Source organism: Crotalus tigris, unplaced genomic scaffold (assembly GCF_016545835.1).
Source record: "Crotalus tigris isolate CLP2741 ecotype Arizona unplaced genomic scaffold, ASM1654583v1 scf7180000018525.42219311030:4301911, whole genome shotgun sequence".
NCBI lineage: Eukaryota > Metazoa > Chordata > Lepidosauria > Squamata > Viperidae > Crotalus > Crotalus tigris.
The window spans coordinates 35745-58538 of NW_024097057.1; the positions used below are offsets into that span (position 1 = coordinate 35745).

The 22794-nt window shown below is 50.1% G+C and overlaps 2 protein-coding genes across 2 annotated transcripts; one reads left to right on the forward strand and one right to left on the reverse strand.

The window, feature by feature from the left end:
• Positions 1 to 708: 708 nt before the first annotated feature.
• LOC120312728 lies at positions 709 to 12822 on the forward strand. Its single transcript, XM_039353862.1, has 7 exons — positions 709 to 1170; positions 1715 to 1937; positions 2866 to 2989; positions 5557 to 5699; positions 7391 to 7455; positions 9897 to 9995; positions 12313 to 12822. The coding sequence occupies exons 1-7, from the start codon at positions 821 to 823 to the stop codon at positions 12476 to 12478; spliced, it is 1170 nt and encodes a 389-aa protein (XP_039209796.1). The 5' UTR covers positions 709 to 820; the 3' UTR covers positions 12479 to 12822.
• A 1601-nt stretch (positions 12823 to 14423) lies between these two features.
• On the reverse strand, positions 14424 to 22211 carry LOC120312569 (hydroxysteroid 11-beta-dehydrogenase 1-like protein B). Its single transcript, XM_039353450.1, has 6 exons — positions 22077 to 22211; positions 19883 to 20013; positions 18222 to 18333; positions 16681 to 16866; positions 15334 to 15477; positions 14424 to 15246 (listed from the first exon to the last, which is right to left on the reverse strand). The coding sequence occupies exons 1-6, from the start codon at positions 22156 to 22158 to the stop codon at positions 15032 to 15034; spliced, it is 870 nt and encodes a 289-aa protein (XP_039209384.1). The 5' UTR covers positions 22159 to 22211; the 3' UTR covers positions 14424 to 15031.
• Positions 22212 to 22794: the final 583 nt, after the last annotated feature.

Sequence of the window (22794 nt, forward strand, 5' to 3'; positions counted from 1 at the left end):
GGCTCAGGAATTCTGGGAGTTGAAGTCCACCAGTCATAAAAGAGACAAGGTTGCTTACCCCTGCCCAAATGCCTGAATTTTGATCATGTGACCGTGAGGAAAAATATTTAAACCAGGGTCTTCAAACTTAGCCCTTTTATGACTGGTGGACTTCAACTCCCAGAATTCCTGAGCCAGCATGGGGGAACTATGGCCCCCTCATGACTTGTGGACTTCAACTCCCAGAATTCCTGAGCCAGCATGAGGGAAACTTTGGCCCCCTCATGACTTGTGGAGTTCAACTCCCAGAATTCCTGAGCCAGCATGGGGGAACTATGGCCCCTTCATGACTGGTGGACTTCAACTCCCAGAATTACTGAGCCAGCGTGGGAGAATTATGGCCCCCTCATGACTTGTGGACTTCAACTCCCAGAATTCCTGAGCCAGCATGGGGGAACTATGGCCCCTTCATGACTGGTGGACTTCAACTCCCAGAATTCCTGAGCCAGCGTGGGGGAACTATGGTCCCCTCATGACTTGTGGACTTCAACTCCCAGAATTCCTGAGCCAGCATGGGGGAACTATGGCCCCTTCATGACTGGTGGACTTCAACTCCCAGAATTCCTGAGCCAGCATGGCTCAGCTTGGAAACCTCTGGCTGGCTGAGGAATTCTGGGAGTTGAAGTCCACGAGTCATCAAGGGACCAAGGTTCCCCATCGCTGATCTAGTCTAACCAAGAGCAGGACGCGGGCTGATAGGAGAGACGAGAGGGAAACCTGGATTCGCTTCAAAGCCCCCTGACTCACTTAACAACCGTCAAGATGCCGGCCCGCGTCTGCCATGAGACGAGCGACGCGCAGAAAGTGGCTTTCGCGCCCCCCCCCCCTCGGCGGCCATCTGGGCTGGCTGATCCGCTGCGGCCGCTTCCCTCCGGGCTGCCCCGAGGAAGCCGCCTCGCGGCCCCCCAGCGCTCCCGGACGGGTTCGGGGCTGTCGCCCACTGCCGGCCTGCGCGGGCCAAAGGGATGCGGACCGCAGGGAGAGCAGCGCCCCTCCCGCGGCGGCGGCGGCGGCGTGTCACAATGTAGCCGCCCGACGGGACGGGCCGCGCCGGCTGAGCGGCGGCAGCGAAGCCCGAAGCAGCGCCGCGAACCCGCCGGGCAGCAGCCGCGCCAGCGCTCTCGGGGACAGGCAAGCCGCGGCCCTCGTCGCCGAACCGCCCCTCCCGGCCAGCCCCTCCGCGGGCGCCGCCTTGGAGCCCCTGTGGAGGGGCCCTTGGAGCGCCGGGCGGGAGGGCTCGCCCCCCCCCAGCCGCCCCCGGCCTGGGGGGCTCCGGAGAGGCAGGCGGTGCAGCAGCCGGGGGCAAGGATCCGCCTAGGGCGCCCCAGGCACCGGCTGCCAACTTTCTCCCGTGGGGGGGGGGGGTGAACTACCACTCCCAGCATCCCTAGGAAGCACGACTCGTGGCAAAGGGTGCTGGGAGTTGTAGTCCTACATCTGGAGAGGCAGAGGTTGCGCCTTTGGGGGTCTGAAAACCCCAGCAAAGGCGGCGAGGTCTTCCTCTACTGCTCACCCATCCTGATCTCCCCCCCCCTTGCTGCTTTTTGCCTTTGGGGAGCACTGCTCTCTTAACCTGCTCAGAGGTAACCTTCCCTGCCTCGCCATGGAGGATGGGGGGGGGGACAGAATTCCTCTGTGCCTGACTCTTCCCCTCCCTTCTGGCCGAGGCATGCAGGATGGAGACCCTGGAGGAATTCGACAGTGAGTACCCGCTCGTCCTGTCCTTCTGCGAGCGGATCGCCCCCCAGGATTACGAGGGCCAGGCCCTGAGCTACACCCAAAGGTCCCTGCAGGAGCTGTTTGCCCAGATGGAGCGGAACCCCAGCATCTGCGAGCGGGCGGTGCGCAAGCGGAAGCAGGCCGAGAACGAGAGGGGCAGCCTGGGGCAGTACCTCAAGGTGAGGCTGCCGCTGGCCGAGGGAGAGGAAGCTTCCCGTCGCCAGAAGGACCCTGGGATGGGCAGGGGTGCCGTCCCCTCCTGGTCGGGGTGCAGCAGAGACTTTGGTCCCTTTAGGGCAGTGGTTCTCAACCTTTTTAATGCCGCGACGCCCAACCGGTCGTAAGTCGAGGACTACTCAACCGGTCGTAAGTCGAGGACGACTCAACTGGTGCAGCACCGTTTGCAGAATGGGACTTTTGGCGGGCTCAGCAGGGCAGAGACAGCCTGGACAATTCCTATGGGCTTTGGAAAGCCAATAGAATTAGACTCTATTCAAGAGAGTCTCTTCTATTGGCTTTCGAAAGTCAATAGAATAAAAGGGAGTAGCACAGCTAAGGAAAAGGGGGGAAAAATGGTGGACTGCGTTGTTTGGCGACCCCCATGAAATGGTCGTTCGACCCCAAATGGGGTCCCGACCCACAGGTTGAGAACCACTGCTTTAGGGTCTGCAGGGCAGGATCAAAAAGTCAGCTCAGCGCATGCGCGGCGCCCCCCATGCGCGGCGCCCCCCATGCGTGGCGCGCATGCGCAGCACCGCCCTCTGAGGGGGGAAAATGGCGGATCACGTTTGGCGACCCCCGTAAAATGGTCGTTCGACCCCAAATGGGGTCGCGACCCATAGGTTGAGAACCGCTGGAATAGACTTTCTTGAATAGAGTCTAATTCTATTGGCTTTCAAAAGCCAACAGGAATTGTCCAGGCTGTCTCTGCCCTGCTGAGCCCGCCAAAAGTCCCATTCTGCAAACGGTGCTGCACCAGCTGAGTAGTCCTCGACTTACGACCGGTTGAGTAGTCCTCGACTTACGACAGGTTGGGGTTGCGGCATTAAAAAGGTTGAGAACCACTGGTCTAAGGGCTATTTCTACTACTGCTTTGCTCTCTTCCAGGCCAGGTTCTTTGCCCTGCTGCAGGGCGATGTGAATTACGACAACTCCTTGGGGGAAATAGAGATGGAGGAAAAAGTCGAGCAACTCAAGCGGGAGATGGAGAAGGCCAACGATTACGCCCGCGGTAACTCTGCCTTTCCTCACCCTTGTACCTGTGTTTTGTGCTCAGGTGTTTTCCTGTCCCTCCCTCCCTCCCTCCCCTGGACACTTTGAATAGCTATGAGACCCGAGGCAGTCACAATGCTGACCTCAGGAGCCACCTTCTGCATTGCCCTTCCAGAAAAACTCCTGAGATCATCCCCACAACATAACTGGCTGCATTCACACGTGGCAAGGGGTTTCAGACTTTCTCAAGCTGAAGAACTTGTTAATTAAAAAAAAACTAAACTTCAGGGAACCCTGACACAGTTAGAAAACTGTGTTTGAGCTAAATTCTTTTTTTCTCAGTCTTTCCTGGAACCCTTACAAAACCCATTTTGGAGCCTCCCCCTCCCCCCAGCCCCCTGCACAATCAGGCCTCTGAACCACGGCTGCAATCCAGTGACCAGCAGCCAAGTGATACAGACAAGTCCACCCTGGGCTGTTCTCCAGGGACTGCATGTTGCAGCCAGAACTGGTAGTAGCCCAAATGTTGTGAGTAGCTGGTTGTTGCCTTAGCACAGTGATGGTGAACCTTTCAGAGACCGAGTGCCCAAACTGCAACCCAAAACCCATTTATGCATCATTGGGTGCCAGGTGGGTGTGGCCCATTGGGTGGATGTGGCCCATTGGGTGGGCATGGCTGCGGTGGTAACAGCAGACTGGGTGGGACTAAAGTTCAATCAATCAATTCCAACTTTGCAAGATCTTTCCCCCCCCCCCGCAAGAAGTTGAAATTGATTGATTGATTGAAATTTTTTTTTTTTTTTTGCACACGGCGGCGGAGGCCTAAAGCAAAAAGGTTTTATACAACCCAGCTGAAGGCCTAGGACTGGGGCGATGGAACATGTGCCCACAGAGAGGGCTCTGAGTGCCACCTCTGGCACCCGTGCAATAAGTTCGCCACCACTGTCTTAGCATATGGTAATGAACTAATCCGGCACTGAGCCCCAGTGACATGCAGAGCATGCAGTGTTTTGTGAATGTGGCAATGGTGTTTTTTATTAAGCTTCAGCTGAGAGTTGCAGGAGCCCCTCCGGTGAATCCTGAAGAAGCCACATCTTTTTGCTGGAGACTCCCGCTGTCTTTCCAGCTGGGCTGCCCAGTTGCTCTACCCAAGCCAGACGCCCTGTGCACTCCCTGAGCATTCTTGCATGGCCCCCCAGCTTCGCCAGTGGTAATCTGGAGCAGCCAAAACCAGAACTGCATCCACTTGACCTGCTCAGGCATGCAGGACCCTGGGCAAATGCAACTCTTTGAAAAAAGGGCTCGGCAGCCCCATTTATAGCCCCAAAATGGAGAGAGAGAGAGAGAGCGCAAGGCTTGATCACTCCTTGCTGTCTTTTTCCTCGCCATGTGTACCTGCCAGGTGTATTTTGAAAGAATGCGTTCCAGATTTAGGAAATAAAAATTGTGTACAGACATCAATCTTTGCTTTGCGGCATGCCGGTGTCTCATTAAAGTAAAAACAAAACACAACTTAATGCAATTAGGGGCCCAAAGAATAAGATAAAATCAGACGAGCAGGGGAGTCTGCCGTGTGTGTGTGTGTGTGTGTGTGTGTGTGTGTGTGTGTGTGTGTGTGTGAGAGAGAGAGAGAGAGAGAGAGAGAGAGAGAGAAGAAAGTCAGGATGGTGATCACAATCATGCAAAGAAAGTCTTGCCCCTTTTTGTGCATTAGAGCAGTGGTTCTTAACCTTTTTGAACGAATCGCCCCCTTGAGCCAATGAGAAAGTTGTCATCGCCCCCCTCCCCCAACACAACCTCTCAATCACAACATGGGAAATAATTCCTCAATTTATGCAAACACTTTTTTTTGTTTGCTTTAAAATTGTCATCAGGACATAGCGATGCAAATAATTTATTTCCAGTCTTTTCCCCATATCTCAACTGTGTGAAAAATGTTGGTGCCCCCCGTCACTTTATTCCCAAACTTCGTGATACATGTATTTCATTATTATCGTATTTATTCAAGACACTTCAATGTAATGACCACTGAAAACAAAATTCAATTGCAAGAAAGTGAAATGCCCGAAAAGAAAAACAGTAACATTTAATAATTGAATTACAAGTGAAATTTAAGACGCAAAAAGAAATATAAAAAGGGTAGAGGCTGCTGTGCAATGCGCATGAAGATAAGCGATGCGTATTCACATGTGTACGGCGTGCTGTCCTGAAGCTAGCTGGAGGAACATTTGAAAACACAATTCAATCCACTAATAGCGAGCGATCTGATGTTTTTGTACGACAGATATACAGCGATTCACTGTATGAAAAAGTCTCAAAAGTGTCCCCAAAACTTCTCGCTCCATCGCCCCCATATCGCCCCCTTTTTGTTCCTTCGCCCCCCTGAAAAACGAAATCACCCCCTGGGGGGCAATATCGCCCAGGTTAAGAACCACTGCATTAGAAGAATCGCATTTATATGGTTGTGGTCGCCATGTTGACTTTCTTGACCTCCTGCAGGGGATGCTTGCAGCCTGGCGGGAGCCACTGGCCAACGAGGCTCCAACATGGCTCAGCCACGTTCAGCTCAGCTTTGTTTCATTTCAGCTGCCAAGACCTCATCCTGGAGGCCGGCCGAGAGGAGAATCCGGAGGCCCATCCTGATGGGAGGGTTCAGCCCGACAGAGGCCAAGCCCTGGGACCCGGGCCTTCCAGCCATGCCCAAAATCTTCGGTTCTTTCCCAAAGCAGGTTGGTGTTTCTCACCTCTGCACCCTCTTGCCTTTCCAGATGTTGTCCCTCTGCGTTGAAGGGGAAAGTATAGTTACAAGCAAAGGGACTGTCTCCCACAGAGGGGGCTGGATCCAGAGGTTTCAGTGGCCTCTATTATGGCATTTTTAGAGTCAGGGAAGAGTTTTATATTATATCTATCTATCTATCTATCTATCTATCTATCTATCTATCTATCTATCTATCTATCTATCTATCTTAAATATTCTGGGCCTTTTTTATTACTGGGATTTTATGCTGGGTTTACTGCTCCTACTTCTGATTTTCAACTGATTATCTTCCTCCATTTTCTTCTTAAAAGCCTCCAGTGATGGGACACCCACAAGTTCTGAAGGCGGCCATTCCTCTGGTTGATTGTTCTCACCGTTAGGAAATTACTCCTTAGTTCTAGGGCAGGGCTTTTCAACCAGTGGTACAGGTACCACCTGTGGTACATTGGCACCTGGCAGGTGGTACGCGACCATCCTAGAAAAGTGGTAGTGGGGGAGGGGAATGAGCTGAACCGGTGGCAGCACCGCACAAGCCTGAGCGAGAGACGGCTGGAGCTGCAGGGCTGTCAGGGCTCAGCGGAAGCGCCAGGATCAGCACCAGGTTCCAGCTGGAAAGCAGCACTGATCCTGGTGCTTCTGCTGAGCCCAGAAGAACTACTGATCAGCTGTAATGTTGCAGCATCTCCAGGGTCTTGTGATTTACATTCAGATGCTTGGCAACTGATTCATATTTATGACGGTCACAGTGTCCCAGGGTCATGTGAAGTGACAAAAACCTGCTGCAACCACCCAGCAGACAGGGGGAATAAAAACCAAACACCCCCACCCCACCCCTGCTGCAAATCCTCAACAGAAATGCTCACAACAATGAAAACCTCAGACAGGAGGAAGAGCGCCACCGGGCGGGCAGGCAGGTGTCTTGCTCGGCTGTGGCTTGGGGGGCACTTTTTTCAGTGCCATTGTAACTTCGAACAGTCACTAAATGAACTGATATAAGTCGAGGACTACCTGTACTTTATTACTTTTTTCCTTTTTTTTTGGTCATCAAGTTTTTGACACCTTGCTGGGCAACTGGTGGTACTCGGATATTGCCATATCCTAAAAATGGTACAATGGGTGAAAAAGTTGAAAAGCCCTGTTCTAAGTTGCTTCTCTCCTTGATTAGTTTCCATCCATTGTTTCTTGTCCTGCCCTTAGGTACTTTGGAGAATAGGTTGACTCCCTCTTCTTTCTGGCAGCCCCATAAATATTGGAACACTGCTATCATGTCCCCCCTAGTTCTTCTTTTCTCTAGACCAGCCATACCCAGTTCCTGCAACTGTTCTTCATATGTTTTAGCCTCCAGAACCCTGATCATCCTAGTTGCTCTTCTCTGCGCTCTTTCAAATATTTTTCTTCTTCTTGGGGAGAGTGGATTTTGTATAATGCCTGCCTTGAGAGTGTATGTTCGCAAGTAAACATCATACAGCCCAAGAAAACCTATTTCTAGGATTGACTCTGGCTTGTTCAGCAAACCCTGGAGCTTGTTGGATGTGTTCATATATTGTGCTTTTCACGTTCTTGGACTTGTTAAAGAGAGAGGATTTCCGCCACTTCTTCCTAATTCCCCAGGAAAGACCATGGCTTGTATTGAATATAAGACGCTGCTCTCTACCCCGACAGGTGGAGAAAAACAATACAGACTTGAAGCAGCTTTGGGCCGGCATGTCACCTGTCAATCAAAAGAGGTCAGAAGCCAGACAGGGCGGAAGAAGCTGTAGAAACGAGGTAGAATTGTCACCTTCACACGACTTCCTGAGCCACCCCTGGGCTTGCAGGGTTTCTCAAGCTCAGCAACTCTTAAGATATTTGGACTTCAACCCCAGAAGTCCCTAGCAAGCAGGAATTCTGGGAGCTGAAGTCCATACGAAAGAAGGCAAATGTATGTGTCCCAAGATAATGTTGCAGGATCCAATCGAGGTTGGTCACTATGTAAGGACCTATCTGTTAACGCTGCTAACACTGGGTGTTCTTGCTTTGACAATATATAAAGAGGCAGCTGCTCTCTGTATAAGCTCTGTGGTATTTTTAGAGTTAAATTAGATGATGCTGGGAGGGGAGGAGAATGAATGTGGAATGGAATGGAATAGAATAGAATAGAATAGAATAGAATAGAATAGAATTCAGAATGAATGGAATGGAGTGGAGTAGAGTAGAGTAGAGTAGAGTAGGAATGGAATGGAACAGAACAGAACAGAACAGAACGGAAGAAAATAGAATAGAATAGACTAGAACAGAACAGAATAGAATAGAATAGAATTCAGAATGAATAGAATAGAATAGAATAGAATAGAATAGAATAGAATAGAATAGAATAGAATAGAATAGAGATGGAATGGAACGGAACAGAACAGAATGGAACAAAATAGAATAGAATAAAGATAGAATAGGATAGGACAGGACAGAATAGAATAGAATTCTTTATTGGCCAAATGTCATTGGACACATAAAGAATTGGGGGTTCCTATATTGCCTAGACAAGGCGAGTTTGAGTTCACTGGGCCTCAAATAACCATCTATATAACAAAGATAATGCTTCTTTGAAGAGAAAAACTGATGCTGCAGCATTGGAAAATTGTATGTATAGCCGCAGTTACTCATTGGATTGAGGAGTCGACTACACCTGTTATCTATGAGTGGATTGCCTACAAATGTATGGATAAATATAATGAAATAATGCGACTCAGTTTTTACAAAGTATAGTAGGTTAAAAACGCGGAAATTATATGATCAGCCTGAATGGTTGTAAGTCAGCCAGGTTCACTTAACAACCATGTTACGAACTTAACAATTGCAACAATTCATTTAACAACGGTGGGCAAGCGAAGTTGTAAAATGGGGGCAAAACTCACTTAACAAATGTTTCACTGAGCCACATAATCTTTGGGCTCAATGGTTGCTGTACGCCGAGGACTAGCTGCATTTTTTTCACGTTTTTAAAAAAGTACCTTCTGTGTGTTTTTATTTCTTTGATAAAGTCTTAAAGTTGCTGAGGGTGAGAAACTGGGCTGGGCTAGAGCTGGCTGCATTTCGGCCTTGCTTCCTCTGCAAAGCCGGCCCCCACAGGACCAGTGTGTGAGCCAGGGGGTCATGTGAATCCAGGCAGTTGGGCTAACTTAACCAAGTCCTGCCAACAGTGCTAATGTGGCCTTTTTATGACTGGTGGACTTCAACTCCCAGAATTCCTGAGCCAGCATGGCTCAGCTTGGAAACCTCTCCCTTTCCCCTCAGCGTGGCTGGCTCAGGAATTCTGGAAGTTGAAGTCCACAAGTCACAAAAGAGCCAAAGAGCTCTAGGCTGGTGTTTCTCAGCCTTAGTTAAGATGGACTTCGACTCCCAGAATTCCTCAGCCAGCATGATCATTGCAAAGGATACAGGGAATTGAAGTCCATGCATAAAGAATGGTCTAGGCCAAGGCTAGGCAACCTTGGCTCTTTTATGACTCGTGGACTTCAACTCCCAGAATTCCTGAGCCAGCATGGCTCAGCTTGGAAACCTCTCCCTGTCCCCTCAGCATGGCTGGCTTAGGAATTCTGGGAGTTGAAGTCCACAATCATAAAAGAGCCAAGGTTGCCTACCTCTGGCCTAGGCCTAGGCTGCTTTATGACTGGTGGACTTCAACTCCCAGAATCCCTGAGCCAGCATGGCTCAGCTTGGGAACCTCTCCCTTTCCCCTCAGCATGGCTGGCTCAGGAATTCTGGGAGTTGAAGTCCACCATAAAAGAGCCCAGATTCCCCACCCCTGCCCTATAAGAAGTAGGAGGGGAAGGGAGGGGGTAATTCAACTTGCATTGGATTGGCCAGGGTGGAAGGCAAGGTAATCAGTGTGGGAGGAACTGGGCTGGGCAGGAACCCATGGGGGGAACTGAAAAGAGGGGGGCCAAGTTGACTGGGCATCCCATGGAAGGAATGAGGTGCAGAGCGGGTGCGAGGGTGATCAGAGGGAATCTGGCATCTGCTCGGCTGCCACGGATCCTAGTGGTGATGGGGAGGGGGTGGGAGGGACCCAGTCTCCCTCAAAAGAGCCGCACCCAGGGGAGAGGAAGGAAGGCCTGGGTGCAGAGGTGCCCATGGGCTCTGGGGCACGGTCTCCGTAGGACTCCTCTTTCCTTTTTCCCATCCTTCACAGCTTGGTTGACTTACGCCCGCTAATGCTGAACCCCGGTGGATTTCGTCCGTCGTTTCTCAACAGCAACTCCATCAGCCGGCTGAAATACACTTTCCCAAGGTATGTGTACCTTCATTCATTGGTGTATTTTCCTTGGACCATTTTTTTCTCTTAAGGTGGCAGACCTGGCAGTGGATCCAACAAGGTAAGTTTGCGTTGTAATGTCTTAAGTCAGGAGACTCAGCGATGGTGCCAGGGGCTGTCCTTATCAACGTGCCAGCTTGCCAGCCTGCCTTTCTGCAGGTGCAGTAGATTGAGAGGCTCCCTCTCAGAGTAAGGGAATCTGGGGCTGGCCTCACTCGGTCACCAGTTGCAGCAAGAACCACCCCAAAAAGGAGTGAGAGGGAACCACGGGCGGGGGAAAGGAAAAAAGTTTCATCCTTTATTTTTACTTGAAGAACACTGTCAATGTATATATAGAGCTGTGGTGGCGCAGTAGCTAGAATGCAGCATTGCAGGCTAATTCTGCTTCACGGCCAGCAGTTCGATCCTGACCGCTCAAGGTTGACTCAGCCTTCCATCCTTCCGAGGTCGGTAAAATGAGGACCCAGATTGTTGGGGGTGGGTGGGAACAATAGGCTGACTCTGTAAACCACTTAGAAAGGGCTGTAAAGCACCATGAAGAAGGATATACGTCTAAGGGCTATTGGTGCAGGTCTACCCACAAAATGAATGTAATAATTTTGTGCCTTCTGATCTATAATGTGCAGGGTTTCCCCAAGGTCTGAGAAATAGGTTCCTCCAGGGCCAAAACCTTGAGAAAAGCTGGTTCTGAGAAGAGTTACATTTTTTTTATTTCTTAAAATTTTGTTTATGCCTTGTGAGATTGATCTTTCTCCCAAGTATGGGGGGGGGGAGGAATTAAGTCTCTAGCTAGCCCAGGGGTAGGCAACCTTGGCTCTTTTATGACTCGTGGACTTCAACTCCCAGAATTCCTGAGCCAGCCATGCTGAGGGGAAAGGGAGAGGTTTCCAAGCTGAGCCATGCCGGCTCAGGAATTCTGGGAGTTGAAGTCCACCAGTCATAAAGCGGCCTAGGCCAGGGGTAGGCCACCTTGGCTCTTTTATGTCTTGTGGACTTCAACTCCCAGAATTCCTCAGCCAGCCATGCTGAAGGGAAAGGGAGAGGTTTCCAAGCTGAGCCATGCTAGCCCAGGAATTCTGGGAGTTGAAGTCCACGAGCCATGAGGGCACCATAGTTCCTCCATGCTGGCTCAGGAATTCTGGGAGTTGAAGTCCACGAGTCATAAAAGAGCCAAGGTTGCCTACCCCTGAGCTAGCCACACACCGCCAACAGGTGGAGTCGTTGAGATTCCCTTTTTTTGCATTTTGACTTTGGCCAGAAAGAGCAAGAACCTTCTGTTTGGGGGGCTACGGGGAGGAAGCCAGGTGGGGTAGCTGCATGGTCACTAGGTGATACAGCAGGGTGTACCTCCCCACTACTCTAAAGCAGCCCCCCCCAAACTTGGCAACTTTAAGACTTGTGGACTTCAACTCCCAGAATTCCCCAGCCAGCCAGTTGCCAAGTTTGGAGACCCCTGCTCTGAAGCAGGAGGTTGATCAGGATGGAGTGAGTAGAAGAGAGCAGGTGGAGGGGAGGTTGAGACCTGGAGTCTTCCCACTGTTTTGTCTCAAGGATGTTGGGAGTGTCTGCTAGACCAGTGGTTCTTAACCTGGGCGATATTGCCCCCCAGGGGGCGATTTCATTTTTCAGGGGAGCCATGGAACGAAAAGGGGTGATGTGGGGGCGAAGGAATGAAAAAGGGGGCGATATGGGGGCGATGGAGTGAGAAGTTTTGGGGACACTTTTGAGACTTTTTCGTACAGTGAATGGCTGTATATCTGTCGTACAAAAACATCAGATCGCTCGCTATTAGTGGATCGAATTGTGTTTTCAAATGTTCCTCCGGCTAGCTTCAGTACAGAACGCCGTACATCTGTAAATACGCATCGCTTATCTTCTTGCGTGTTGTGCAGCAGCCTCTACCCATACAGTGGTGCATCATTAGCCAGAATATGGGAGATATGGGGAAAAGACTGGAAATAAATTATTTGCATGGATATGTCCTGATGGACAATTTTAAAGAAAACAAAACAAGGGTTTGCATAAATTGAAGAATTATTTCCCATGTTGTGATTGAGAGGTTATGTTGGGGGAGGGGGGCGATGACAACTTCCTCATTGGCTCAAGGGGGCGATTCGTTCAAAAAGGTTAAGAACCACTGGTCTAGACCCCTCTGGGAATCTCAACTCTTGGCCCCTCCTGAGAAGGAAGGCTGAGGGTTCAATCCGATGGTCTGGTACTGCAAGCCCTTCTTCTGAAGGAGGGGCTGGGGGGGGGGGCGGCAGTCTTGACTACAGACGTGGGTTTCTTCCAGGGTTCCTGCCAGCAGCTCCCCCACCTCGTCTTCCCAGAGTTCCGGCTCTTCTGGCACGACGACGTCCGTTTTCAACACACCTGTGCTGGCCAGGTTTAGAGGCAACAAGGAGGACGAGGCAGACAAAGGAAGCCCGGGCCCTGATACAGACTCTGCAAGGGCCTAAATGCCTTTTCACGTATGGGAAGATGCTACGCAAATAAAAAGTTTGGTGCACGCTCCTCAAGGCAGGTCTGGGTATAGCTCTCTGTCTCTCCCTCCCTCCCTCTCTCTGTCTCTTTGTCTCTCTGTCTGTCTGTGTCTGTCTGTCTGTCTCTCTCTCTCTCTCTCTCCCCCTCCCTCCCTCTCTCTCTCTCTGTCTCTCTCTCTCTGTGTGGTTGCTGCTCAACTAATCTCAGTGCAGCAGAAAGTAAACAGAATGTCTAATTTTTTGAGTGAAAGGGAGATGGCTAAGCACATTGAAGTGTCCTTCCTTCCTTCCTTCCTTCCTTTCCTTCCTTCCTTCCTTCCCTCTCTCCCATTGTCCTTCTTCCCTGATTCCTTCCTTCCTTCCTTCCTTCCTTCCTTCCTTCCTTCCTTCCTTCCTTCCTTCCTTCCTTCCTTCCTTCCTTCCTTCCCTCTCTCCCATTGTCCTTCTTCCCTGATTCCTTCCTTCCTTCCTTCCCTCTCTCCCATTGTCCTTCTTCCCTCATTCCTTCCTTCCTTCCCTTCCTTCCCTCCCATTGTCCTTCCTTCCTTCCTTCCTCCCTTCCCTCCCTCCCATTGTTCTTCCTTTTCTGATTCCTTCCTTCCTTCCTTCCCTTCCTTCCCTCCCTCCCATTGTCCTTCCTTCCTTCCTTCCTCCCTTCCTTCCTTCCTCCCTCCCTCCCTCCCCCTTCCTTCCTTCCTTCTTCCTTCCTTCCTTCCTTCCTTCCTTCCTTCCTTCCTTCCTTTCCTTCCTTCCTTCCTTCCTTCCTTCCTTCCTTCCTTCCTTCCTTCCTTCCTTCCTTCCTTCCTTCCTTCCTTCCCACTTGCCCCCATATCCCCCATCCCCCCAGAGGCTGTCAAGGTCAGTTAAAAGGTTCGTGTGAAATGAGACTCCGTTGTGGGAGGGGCTTTCAGACTGTTTTAATTGCAAACTTCGCTCCAAAACGTTCCTGAAATTTTGCAGTTTTACGAAAAATGTACTTAAGTGGAGAAAGACTTTGTTTCTGTGACTGTCGGGGCCAAAGATCAACCTCGGCCCTTGCTGAGTGACTTAGAGCAGAGTTCCCCAACCTTTTTGGCTTTGTGGATACAGGGGAAGGGGGGGGAAGAGGGGATGCTTCTGTGCCAGCAGGGGGCAATTACGTGCATGCACACACAGCTCCCTTTGCGCCAGCTGCAGACCCGTGCACTCGCCCACTGCTTGCACAAGTGAGGACTCCAGAGCCCTGTTCCCAACACTAGTGGACTGCAGCCCTGGGGGGGGGGTTGGGGACCCCTGAGTTAAGAGCCTCAATCAGTCATTCTGGGCCACAAATCTAGCGATTTATGGTTACAGTGATTACGACCAGGATAGAAGAGGCTTCTGTTGGTTTTGTCGTAAAAAATAAAATTTGTGCAGCTCAGGAAAGCATATCCAATAGGATCTTTGAGTTTACTGAACATTACAAGAAACAGTTCAATTTTCCGGGCTTCTCCAGCACAGTCTTCCCATAATTTGCGTGCGTGAGATGGGTTTGCATCCCTCTGTGTTCAAAAGGCTCCGTTGCAGTTTGATATGTTGGGTGAATCCAGCTTTGGCATTACATGGGTGCCAGTGCACCGATCTGTTTGCATTGGGGAGGGACCCAGGAAATACGGCATGAGGCTTTATATAAATAATGATACCCGTGATAGATTTGTTGTAGGCCAGGGGTTCTCAACCTGTGGGTCGGGACCCCATTTGGGGTCGAGCGACCATTTCACGGGGGTCGCCAAACAACGCAGTCCGCCATTTTTCCCCCCCCTTTTCCTTAGCTGGGCTACTCCCTTTTATTCTATTGGCTTTTGAAAGCCAATAGAATAGACTCTCTTGAATAGAGTCTAATTCTATTGGCTGTCAAAAGCCAATAGGAATTGTCCAGGCTGTCTCTGCCCTGCTGAGCCCGCCAAAAGTCCCATTCTGCAAAGGGTGTTGCACCAGTTGAGTAGTCCTCGACTTACGACCGGTTGAGTAGTCCCCGACTTACGACCAGTTGAGGGTTGCGGCATTAAAAAGGTTGAGAATCACTGTTGTAGGGGTTAAAAGCACCAGTAGTTTTGTTTCTTTCTCCTGTTTAGTCAAGGTTACGAGCGGGATGTTTGCAGCATGTCCACTATGGCGTGACGTCCTTTACTAAAATGCTTCCTTTACTACATATGTACTACGGGTCCCGCTTCTTATCTTTGCCAGGAGCGCAGTTTGTATATTCAGTAAGTATTTGGCTGCAGGTTCCCTTACAGGGCTTGAAAAATCGGGCACCCGAGAAGCGTTGGATTTGCTGTGGTGTTTTTACACAATGCTACGTTTGGAGAACAGGTCAGGATTCCAACTTCTGTGCCAGAATAAAGGTGAGCTGAGGAAAGAAGGGGGGAGGCACCATTTTGTCCATTACTATCCTTCCTACAGGGTGGGGGCTTTCGTTTCGTTTCCCCTTGCATTTGCGGTAAATGCAAGCGGTCCCGATCTTTGGGAGACACGGAGGGCGGTGCTGGGTGATCCTTTGAACCGGGAGTTTTAGAGGATGTTCTCCAGCCTGTAGTTGTAGCCGATGGCTTGATCCACCAGGTTTGGCAGCAGCGCTTGGCAGACCAGGGTGGGCTTCAGGGCCCAATAAGGATAGAAGACCTCGCGGTAACGCAACACTCCGCCCCTCACAATCTGCTGGGCACACTCTTCTTTGGGACTCGGCCTCTGGGTGATTTTGTTGCCCACAGACTTCACGGCCGTTTCTACGGAAAAGAGCCCAAAAAATGGGTGGTCGGCCCAAGAGGAGGGCGCTGGGTTTGGGCAAGCGGACGTTTCGATGGGTCACTCACCGGTGTCAATGTAGCTCAGCACGGCCACAGTGATGGGCAGCTCTATCTTCCGCAGGCGCAACTCGGTGCGCAGCGAGGTGAAGAATCCTTCCACGGCAAACTTGGCTGCTGCGTAGGGGACGCTGAAAGGACTCTGAAGACGTCCTAGGAAGAGGATGGAGAGGTTGGCATGGAAGGAGGAACCATTTAGCCCCAAAGCTTGTTCCCCCTCCTCCTCCTCCTCCTCTTCCTCCTCCTCCTCCACAAACCCCATGTCCTTCTAGCTCTGATGATGTACCTAGTTAGGGCAATGAAATGTCTGCAAGAAAACAAGCAACTCAGAGAGCACCAAGGACCCCACAGTCCTCCTCCTCTCAATCTTTCCCCCAATGGTACTCTCTTCCACGTCCATTTTAATATAGGTCAGTGATGGTGAACCTATGGCACACATGCCAGAGGCGGCACTCAGAGCCCTCTCTGTGGGCACGCGTGTCGTGCCCCGGAGATGGTGAGGGACTGGCCCCTGCCACTCTGCCCCTGCCCACCCAGTCTGCCATGACCACTGCAGCCACACCCACCCGGCACTCGGTGATAAATCAGTGGGTTTTTGTTTGCAGTTTGGGCACTGGGTTTCTAAAAGGTTCGCCATCACTGATCTAGGTAGTCCTTCACACAGGACCACAAGGGAGCCTGCCCATCAGGCTCGATTTTGCAACCTTTTTCGCAGCAGTCATTAAGCAAAACTCTGCAGTCCTTTAGGGCAGTGTTTCCCAAACTTGACCATTTTAAGGCATGTGGACTTCAACTCCCAGAATTCCACAGCCAGCAATGGAATTGTGGAATTCTGGGAGTTGAAGTCCACATGCCTTAAAATGGTCAAGTTTGGGAAACGCTGCTTTAGGGAACCGATGGTTAGCGATGGGCCTGGTTTTGCAGGAAATCAGAAGTGCCAATTTTGGGCAAGGTCTTGATTGAGAAGCGATGGTTGCTTGGATTTCTGTGGAGCTCTGACTTCGAGAGCTGAAGAAGCTTCTCCAAAGAAAAAGAAGAAAGTCCGCTTGCCGCGTGAAAAAGCCTCTTTGGGATATGGAGTGGATGAGATCTTCAGGAAGAAAGAGACCACACATTTGGAGAACAATAGACAACGGATGAAAGGGGGTATGGAAGGAACACAAGGAATGATGGGGTGCAAGAAGAGAAAGGGATGAGGAATTGGAGCGGCTGGTGCTGGGGTGACACTAGGAAGCAAATTATCTGTCGTCAGACTGAGAACTGGTAGGACCACGTGCAGGAGATCCGTCAGCACGAAGGAATGCCCCCACTGCGGGATCCATCTGCGTGCCAGCCTATGAGGATTGCGGTGCCTACCACTCATGGAGGAGACGACCACGAGGTTCCCTTTAGATGCCAGCAATAGGTCCATGGCAGAGATGGTTAACTGGACGTAGCTGAAGAAGTTCAGATTCATCGACGTGATCACCGACTCCATTGATCCTTTGAATGGACCAAACGAGGTTCCGCCAACGTGGTTCAGAACCAGCTGGTCAAGACCTCCTGGGGGAGAGAAGGACAGGGGGGCATTTAGTGCCCAAGCACACAAAAGGCAAAGCACAAAAAGCAAACTGATGTTTTTCTAGTGCTGGTTTGCTACCCCCCCCCCTTGGAGGGTGTCTTCCAGCACGGAGCCCCGGGCAGGGCAGCTGGGCACTCAGAGGGGCTGATCACAGGTCAGCAGGAGCTCCAGCCTGGAGGAAGCCTACTACAGGCAAAGCTTGGTCAGCCAGGCCAGCACAGGGCAAGGCATTGAGATATCTTGGGTTTTAAAGCCTCTGTAGGGCCAGGAGCCAAAATGGTTGATCTTCTAGAACAGTGGTTCTCAACCTGTGGGTCAGGACCCCATTTGGGGTCGAACGACCATTTCACGGGGGTCGCCAAACAAGGCTGTCCGCCATTTTTTCCCCCTTTGGCCACGCCCCTGGCACCCGGTGATGTATAAGTGGTTGGGGGTCACCACAACATGGGGAACTGTATTATGGGGTCACCATGTTGACCCCCCCATTGATGCCCATCCTTGCTTTTCCTACTCACTCTATTGTGTTATTAAATACAGCCATTTGGAATGCAAGGAGCCCCGATGGCCAAGTGGTCAGAATGCAGCATTGTAGGCAAACTCTGCCCACTGCCAGGAGTTCGATCCTGACCGGCTCAAGGTTGACTCAGCCTTCCATCCTTCCGAAATCGGTAAAATGAGGACCCAGATTATTGGGGGCAATATGCAAATAATGCTGACACTGAGTGCTGTAAAGGGCTATGAGGTGGTATATAGGGAAGCCCTGTTGCTATTGCTATTGAGCAGGGGGTTGGACTAGAAGACCTCCAAGGTCCGTTCCAACTCGTCTGTTATTCTATTATTCACATTGCCCAATATCGGTGGCCAACTCTGGATTCCAAGGGCCACCTGTGGTGCAGAGCACATGAAGCCCTTCTGACAAACACTTGAGACCAAACACGTCTGTGTGCACGGCCCCGAAGCCCAGAAAAAGTGTCCCCAACAGGAGCACCACAAACATTTGAATTGCTCGCTGCCTTTCAAAGACGTTGCCCCTTTGCTGCATGGATTCTCTCATTCTGGAGGAGTCATGGAAATAGGAATTCTCTGGGCGCTCTTCTCCATGCAGGAAAGGAGGGTGCAGCAAACTGGGGATGGGGCAAAGGAGGACTTCTATAGAGAGGAATGGATGATGCTGGGAAGGACAGAGAGAGCCCTAAGTTCACTGGGTGGCTGGGATAGGTCAGGGAAGCTGAATACAGCCTTACACACAGAGCATCCAATTCCTCAATCTCTCTCCCCCCCCCACCGCAGGAGACACAAGGGTTGGTCCTGGATGAATGGAAAATGTCATTTTTACCCAACTGGGCTTTAGTTTCTTCAACAACCATCTGGGCAGCAGTCAGATTGCTCATGTCCGCAACCACATAGTGGGCAGAACTGGCACCCAGCTTCTGGCATTTCTGCACCACCTGGAGGGAAAAAAAAGAGGGCAAAGGAATGAAAAGGACTCGCAAAACCCAAGGTGTCCACAGTATGTGGTCAAAAAAGTTCTCCAAACACAAGAAGCAACAGATGGAAACTAATCAAGGAAAGAACCAATCTAGAACTAAGGAGAAATTTCCTGACAGTGAGAACAATTAACCAGTGGAACTGAAGAAGTTGTGAATGCTCCAACACTGGACATTTTTAAGAAAAGATTGGGAGCCATTTGTCTGAAATGGTATAGGGTTTCCTGCTTGAGCAGTGGGCTGGACTAGAAGACCTCCAAGGTCCCTTCCAACCTATTCTATTCTATTCTATTCTATTCTATTCTATTCTATTCTAAATTCCATTCTGTTCTGTTCTATATTTTCTCTATTCTATTCTATTCTATTCTATTCTATTCTATTCTATTCTATTCTACTCTACTCTATTCTACAATGTCCTATTCTATTCCTATTCTATTCTACAATGTTTATTCTATTCTATTCTATTTCTTTCTGAATTCCTATTCTATTCTATTCTATTCTATTCTATTCTATTCTATTCTATTCTATTCTATTCTATTCTATTCTAAATTCCATTCTGTTATGTTCTATATTTTCTCTATTCTATTCTATTCTATTCTATTCTATTCTATTCTATTCTACTCTATTCTACAATGTCCTATTCTATTCCTATTCTATTCTACAATGTTTATTCTATTCTATTCTATTTCTTTCTGAATTTCTATTCTATTCTATTCTATTCTATTCTATTCTATTCTATTCTATTCTATTCTATTCTATTCTATTCTATTCTATTCTATTCTATTCTATTCCATTCCATTCCATTCTACTCCAATCAAGATGGTAGCCATGACACCACAGTTGAATCTCTGCCAATCTTAATATTAGGATGAAACCAGAACCATTTGATGGACAATGAATTAGAAATGTCGGAAATTAATATGGCATATTGTATATGCTAACTGCGCCAAGATTATTGCATGCACAAAGATGGAAAATAATGAAATAAGGTAGGAAATAGATTTGTAATATTGATAAGAAAGCTTGAGGGAAAAATGAAACTGACTAGTTTGATCATGGAAAAAAGGAAGGCTTTTTTTTTTTTTTTTGAAAGCCTGGAAACCTTAACGTGGACTGTTTGTTGAAAGACAAAGACTAAATTGATGATTTATGGACTGGGGATTAAAAAGGGTTAAATAGGAAAGTGAGAGAATTTAAATGGCAACTAACTACACGATAAAAAGGGCGGAACTCATAATCCTATGTTTCCTTTTTAATTTAATTTCCTATTTTTTTCTCCTGTACGTTTTCTTTTTCAATCTTTTCATTTCGCATACTTTTATCGCGTTGAAAACTTCTAATAAAAATCTCTCGCCAGTTTCAAACATGGGCAGGGGGCTCCCCCTTTTATTCCCACGGTGCTTTGAGGAGCAGCGGGGCTTGGCTTGCGAGGAAGATCCGTGTGCAGGGCTGGCGGCCCTGTTCAGACGACCAGGGTGGGGTGGGGTGGGATGGGTTTCCCGCCGCTTACCTTCTGCAGCTGCTCCTCCCTCCTGGCAGTCAGCATGAGGTGGGCGCCCATCCGGGCAAACTCGTAGGCCATTTGCTCCCCGATGCCCGAACTCGAACCCGTCACCAGCACGCGCTTCCCTCGCACCATCTCTGCGGGCAGAAGGGGAGACGGACGGCCCGTGTTGGCTTCCCCTCCCCGGCCGGAGAAAAGGCTTCTTGCCTAAGGTCTGTAGCTAAGGGAGGAAGTCCGCCTCCCCCCCCCGCCCCGCGTGGACCTGCTGCCTTGAGCAGGGGGTGGACTAGAGGACCTCCGAGGGCCCTTCCAGTCCTATTTTATTTTTTTTTTCTGTTTCCCTGGGTGAATTTTCTCTGTCCCTCCAGCCTTCGCTGCTTCAGACTCTAAGGGGAACTAGTTTTTATTCATTGGTGGTCTAGAAGGGACCGTTCTAGTGGGTGCTGTCCAGAAAGCCCCCCCCCCTTAGCCAGGAAAGGGAATAAACGAGCAAATAAGTAGTTAAAGGAGTGACAGCATTATTCCCCCCCCCCCGTTGGATCCATACTCGATTCCCTGCCCAAAGTCCAGTTGGCTCCCTGCTCCGGGCAAATTCCAAGGTTTTGCTTCCAAGAAACCCCCCCCCACTCCCCATTCCCTTCGCTCCACCTCCTTCATCGTGGATACAGGTCGTTGGGGACCTGCCAGCAGTCTGCTGACCCCTTGCCAGCCCCCATGGAAGTGAGGCAGGACAGTCACCTCCGATGCTCCCGCCAGGTGTGGATTTGCGGGAGAAGTGGAGAGCGCAGTTTGGCATAGAGACCCCCCCCCCAAGGAGAACAAACAGCCCTCCACATAGTGGAGGGGGGTTCCTCAGTTGCCTCAAGTGCCAATAGGAGCAGGGCAGCCTCCCCCCTTTAACCTCATCACTTGTGGAGCAAGCTGATGGCAGAGTGGATGGAAACTGGGATGTGTGTGTGTGTGTCTTTTCATGTTTCTTTGCAGAAAGCTGATTGTCTGGTTCTCCCCACTTGGTTATTCCTTCTTTCCTTGTAAGGTTAATTGCATGTCTCCTCAGTCCCAAATTATATTCTCCCTCCCCCCCACCCACCCTGTTTCTCTCCCCAGATTCTGAGCAGGCAACTTTAAGATACATGGACTTCAGCCCCCCCAGAATTCCCCAGCACCTATTTCTGCAATTCGCTCCTCCGTGGGCCGGAGTTTCTCAACTTTAGTGACTTTTTAAGATGTTGGACTTCAACTCCCAGCATGCCCTTGCCCAGTGCATTGCCTACCTCAGCCTGGGTTTTTCTACAGTCTTCTAGCTGCCATCTGAATACCAAATGGCATATTAGTGGCCGCCATCTACGTTTATGTCTCAGGGATGCTCAGCTTCCCACCGTAAGAATTGCAGAACTGCAAAGGTCCCCTGCAACCACCTTGAGCCACTTCAAATCCGAGCTGCTGTTTCGGGGTGGGTGGATGGAGGCTCACCCAGGTGCCCTGGGGCTGCGCAGAGGTCAGCTTCTGCTCAGCCTCATCTCCCAAAGCAGCTCCCTTCCTCTGATGTGACCTGCCAGGCATCTAGGAAAGCTGTGGGATGAAAACCAGCTGCCCAGTCTTGGGCAACAGATCCCATCAGTGAAGGACACCACAACCTGCTGCGGGATTCCTGCTCCCACAGCCGGGTCCGTGTGAGCAGAGAATCCAGCGTGTGGCCCCTTTTGCTACGGGGGGGGGGCTCAGATGGAGCTGAAACGCAAAGCTGATGCTTCAAGGTCTGTTGTCAGCCCCTTTCTGCTTCCTGAACCCTCCTTCCCCAATCTGAAAGCAGATTTTCTGACATGCCGTTTCCCCTGGAGGGGTCTGAATGACAGGCGGCACCATCATACGGTGCATCTCATCTCCTGTCATTGGTGTTCAGGCAATGGGCTTAACTATCCACTTTCCTGTGCTCCGCTGGATTCTGCGTGTGTTGGGCGACCTCAACCCATTTCTTTAGTGTTCTCAGCACATTGTGAGAACACCAGGAATGGACTGCCCCCCTGCTGAGACTAAGACCAGCCGACCACCTTCACACCTGGCTTGCGAGAGTTTCACCAACTGTTTTCCCCTCCAGGGAAACCCATTCTTTCCTGTTAAATGGAAAAAGAATAATAAAAACAGAAAAAGCAGGACAGCAATGGCCTAGGATCCCCCTGCGGGATCTGCCCCTCCTTACCTGCAGAGAAAGTTTCTTGCGGGTAGAAATAGTAGACGCCGAGCCCGATCAGGACAGGAACGAGGATCTTGAAGAGCGCCATGATCAGCTTCTGAGCTGGTCATTAAGCTGCACAGGCCTTTTCTTTGCAGGCTCATCACAAGGTTCAGAAATGCAGACTTTCCAGCTCTGATGAAACACACCGAGTGGCACCCAATCAGGGCTCGGCCCAGGTGGGACGGTGCAGGCGACGCATCATCTGCTGACTCAGGTTTCAGGAGAGATTGACAGCCATCCAAAATAAATATTACGGCGGTTTCAAAAGTTGCCAGGTGAGGCTTTGGGCCAAGAGATTTTTGGCCAGGGATTCACATTCCTGCATGTGTAGAAAGCCTGAGCACCACAGAAATCCCGACAACAGCAATTTCATATGTGCCCTCACTGGTTCTTCGGCCAGAAAGGAAAATTTCTGGGCCTGGATCAGTGGGCAAAATTTATGGCTTTGCTTTGCTATAGGGCAGGGGTAGGCAACCCAAAACACTCAAAGAGCCACTTGGACCGGTTTCCCACCAAAAACAAAAAACCGGGAACTGCAAAACCCTTTTGATATCTAAAATGAAGATAACACTGCATATATCCTTTTTTTACCTTTATTATAGGTGTGTGTGTGTGTGTGTGTTTGTGTATGTGTGTGTGTATGTGTATGTGTGTGTGTGTGTGTGTGTATGTGTATGTGTAT

Bases quoted from the DNA above. Each gene is read 5' to 3' on its own strand.
- LOC120312569 (XM_039353450.1), bottom strand. From the start codon at position 22,158: ATGGCGCTCTTCAAGATCCTCGTTCCTGTCCTGATCGGGCTCGGCGTC. The intron at 20,014-22,076 runs GTAAGGAGGGGC...TTCTGCCCGCAG, and splicing joins GCAAGAAACTTTCTCTGCAG to AGATGGTGCGAGGGAAGCGC. The intron at 15,247-15,333 runs GTGAGTGACCCA...TCTTTTCCGTAG, and splicing joins GCTGAGCTACATTGACACCG to AAACGGCCGTGAAGTCTGTG.
- LOC120312728 (XM_039353862.1), top strand. From the start codon at position 821: ATGAGACGAGCGACGCGCAGAAAGTGGCTTTCGCGCCCCCCCCCCCTC. The intron at 1,938-2,865 runs GTGAGGCTGCCG...GCTCTCTTCCAG, and splicing joins GCCTGGGGCAGTACCTCAAG to GCCAGGTTCTTTGCCCTGCT. The intron at 7,456-9,896 runs GTCAGAAGCCAG...CATCCTTCACAG, and splicing joins TCACCTGTCAATCAAAAGAG to CTTGGTTGACTTACGCCCGC.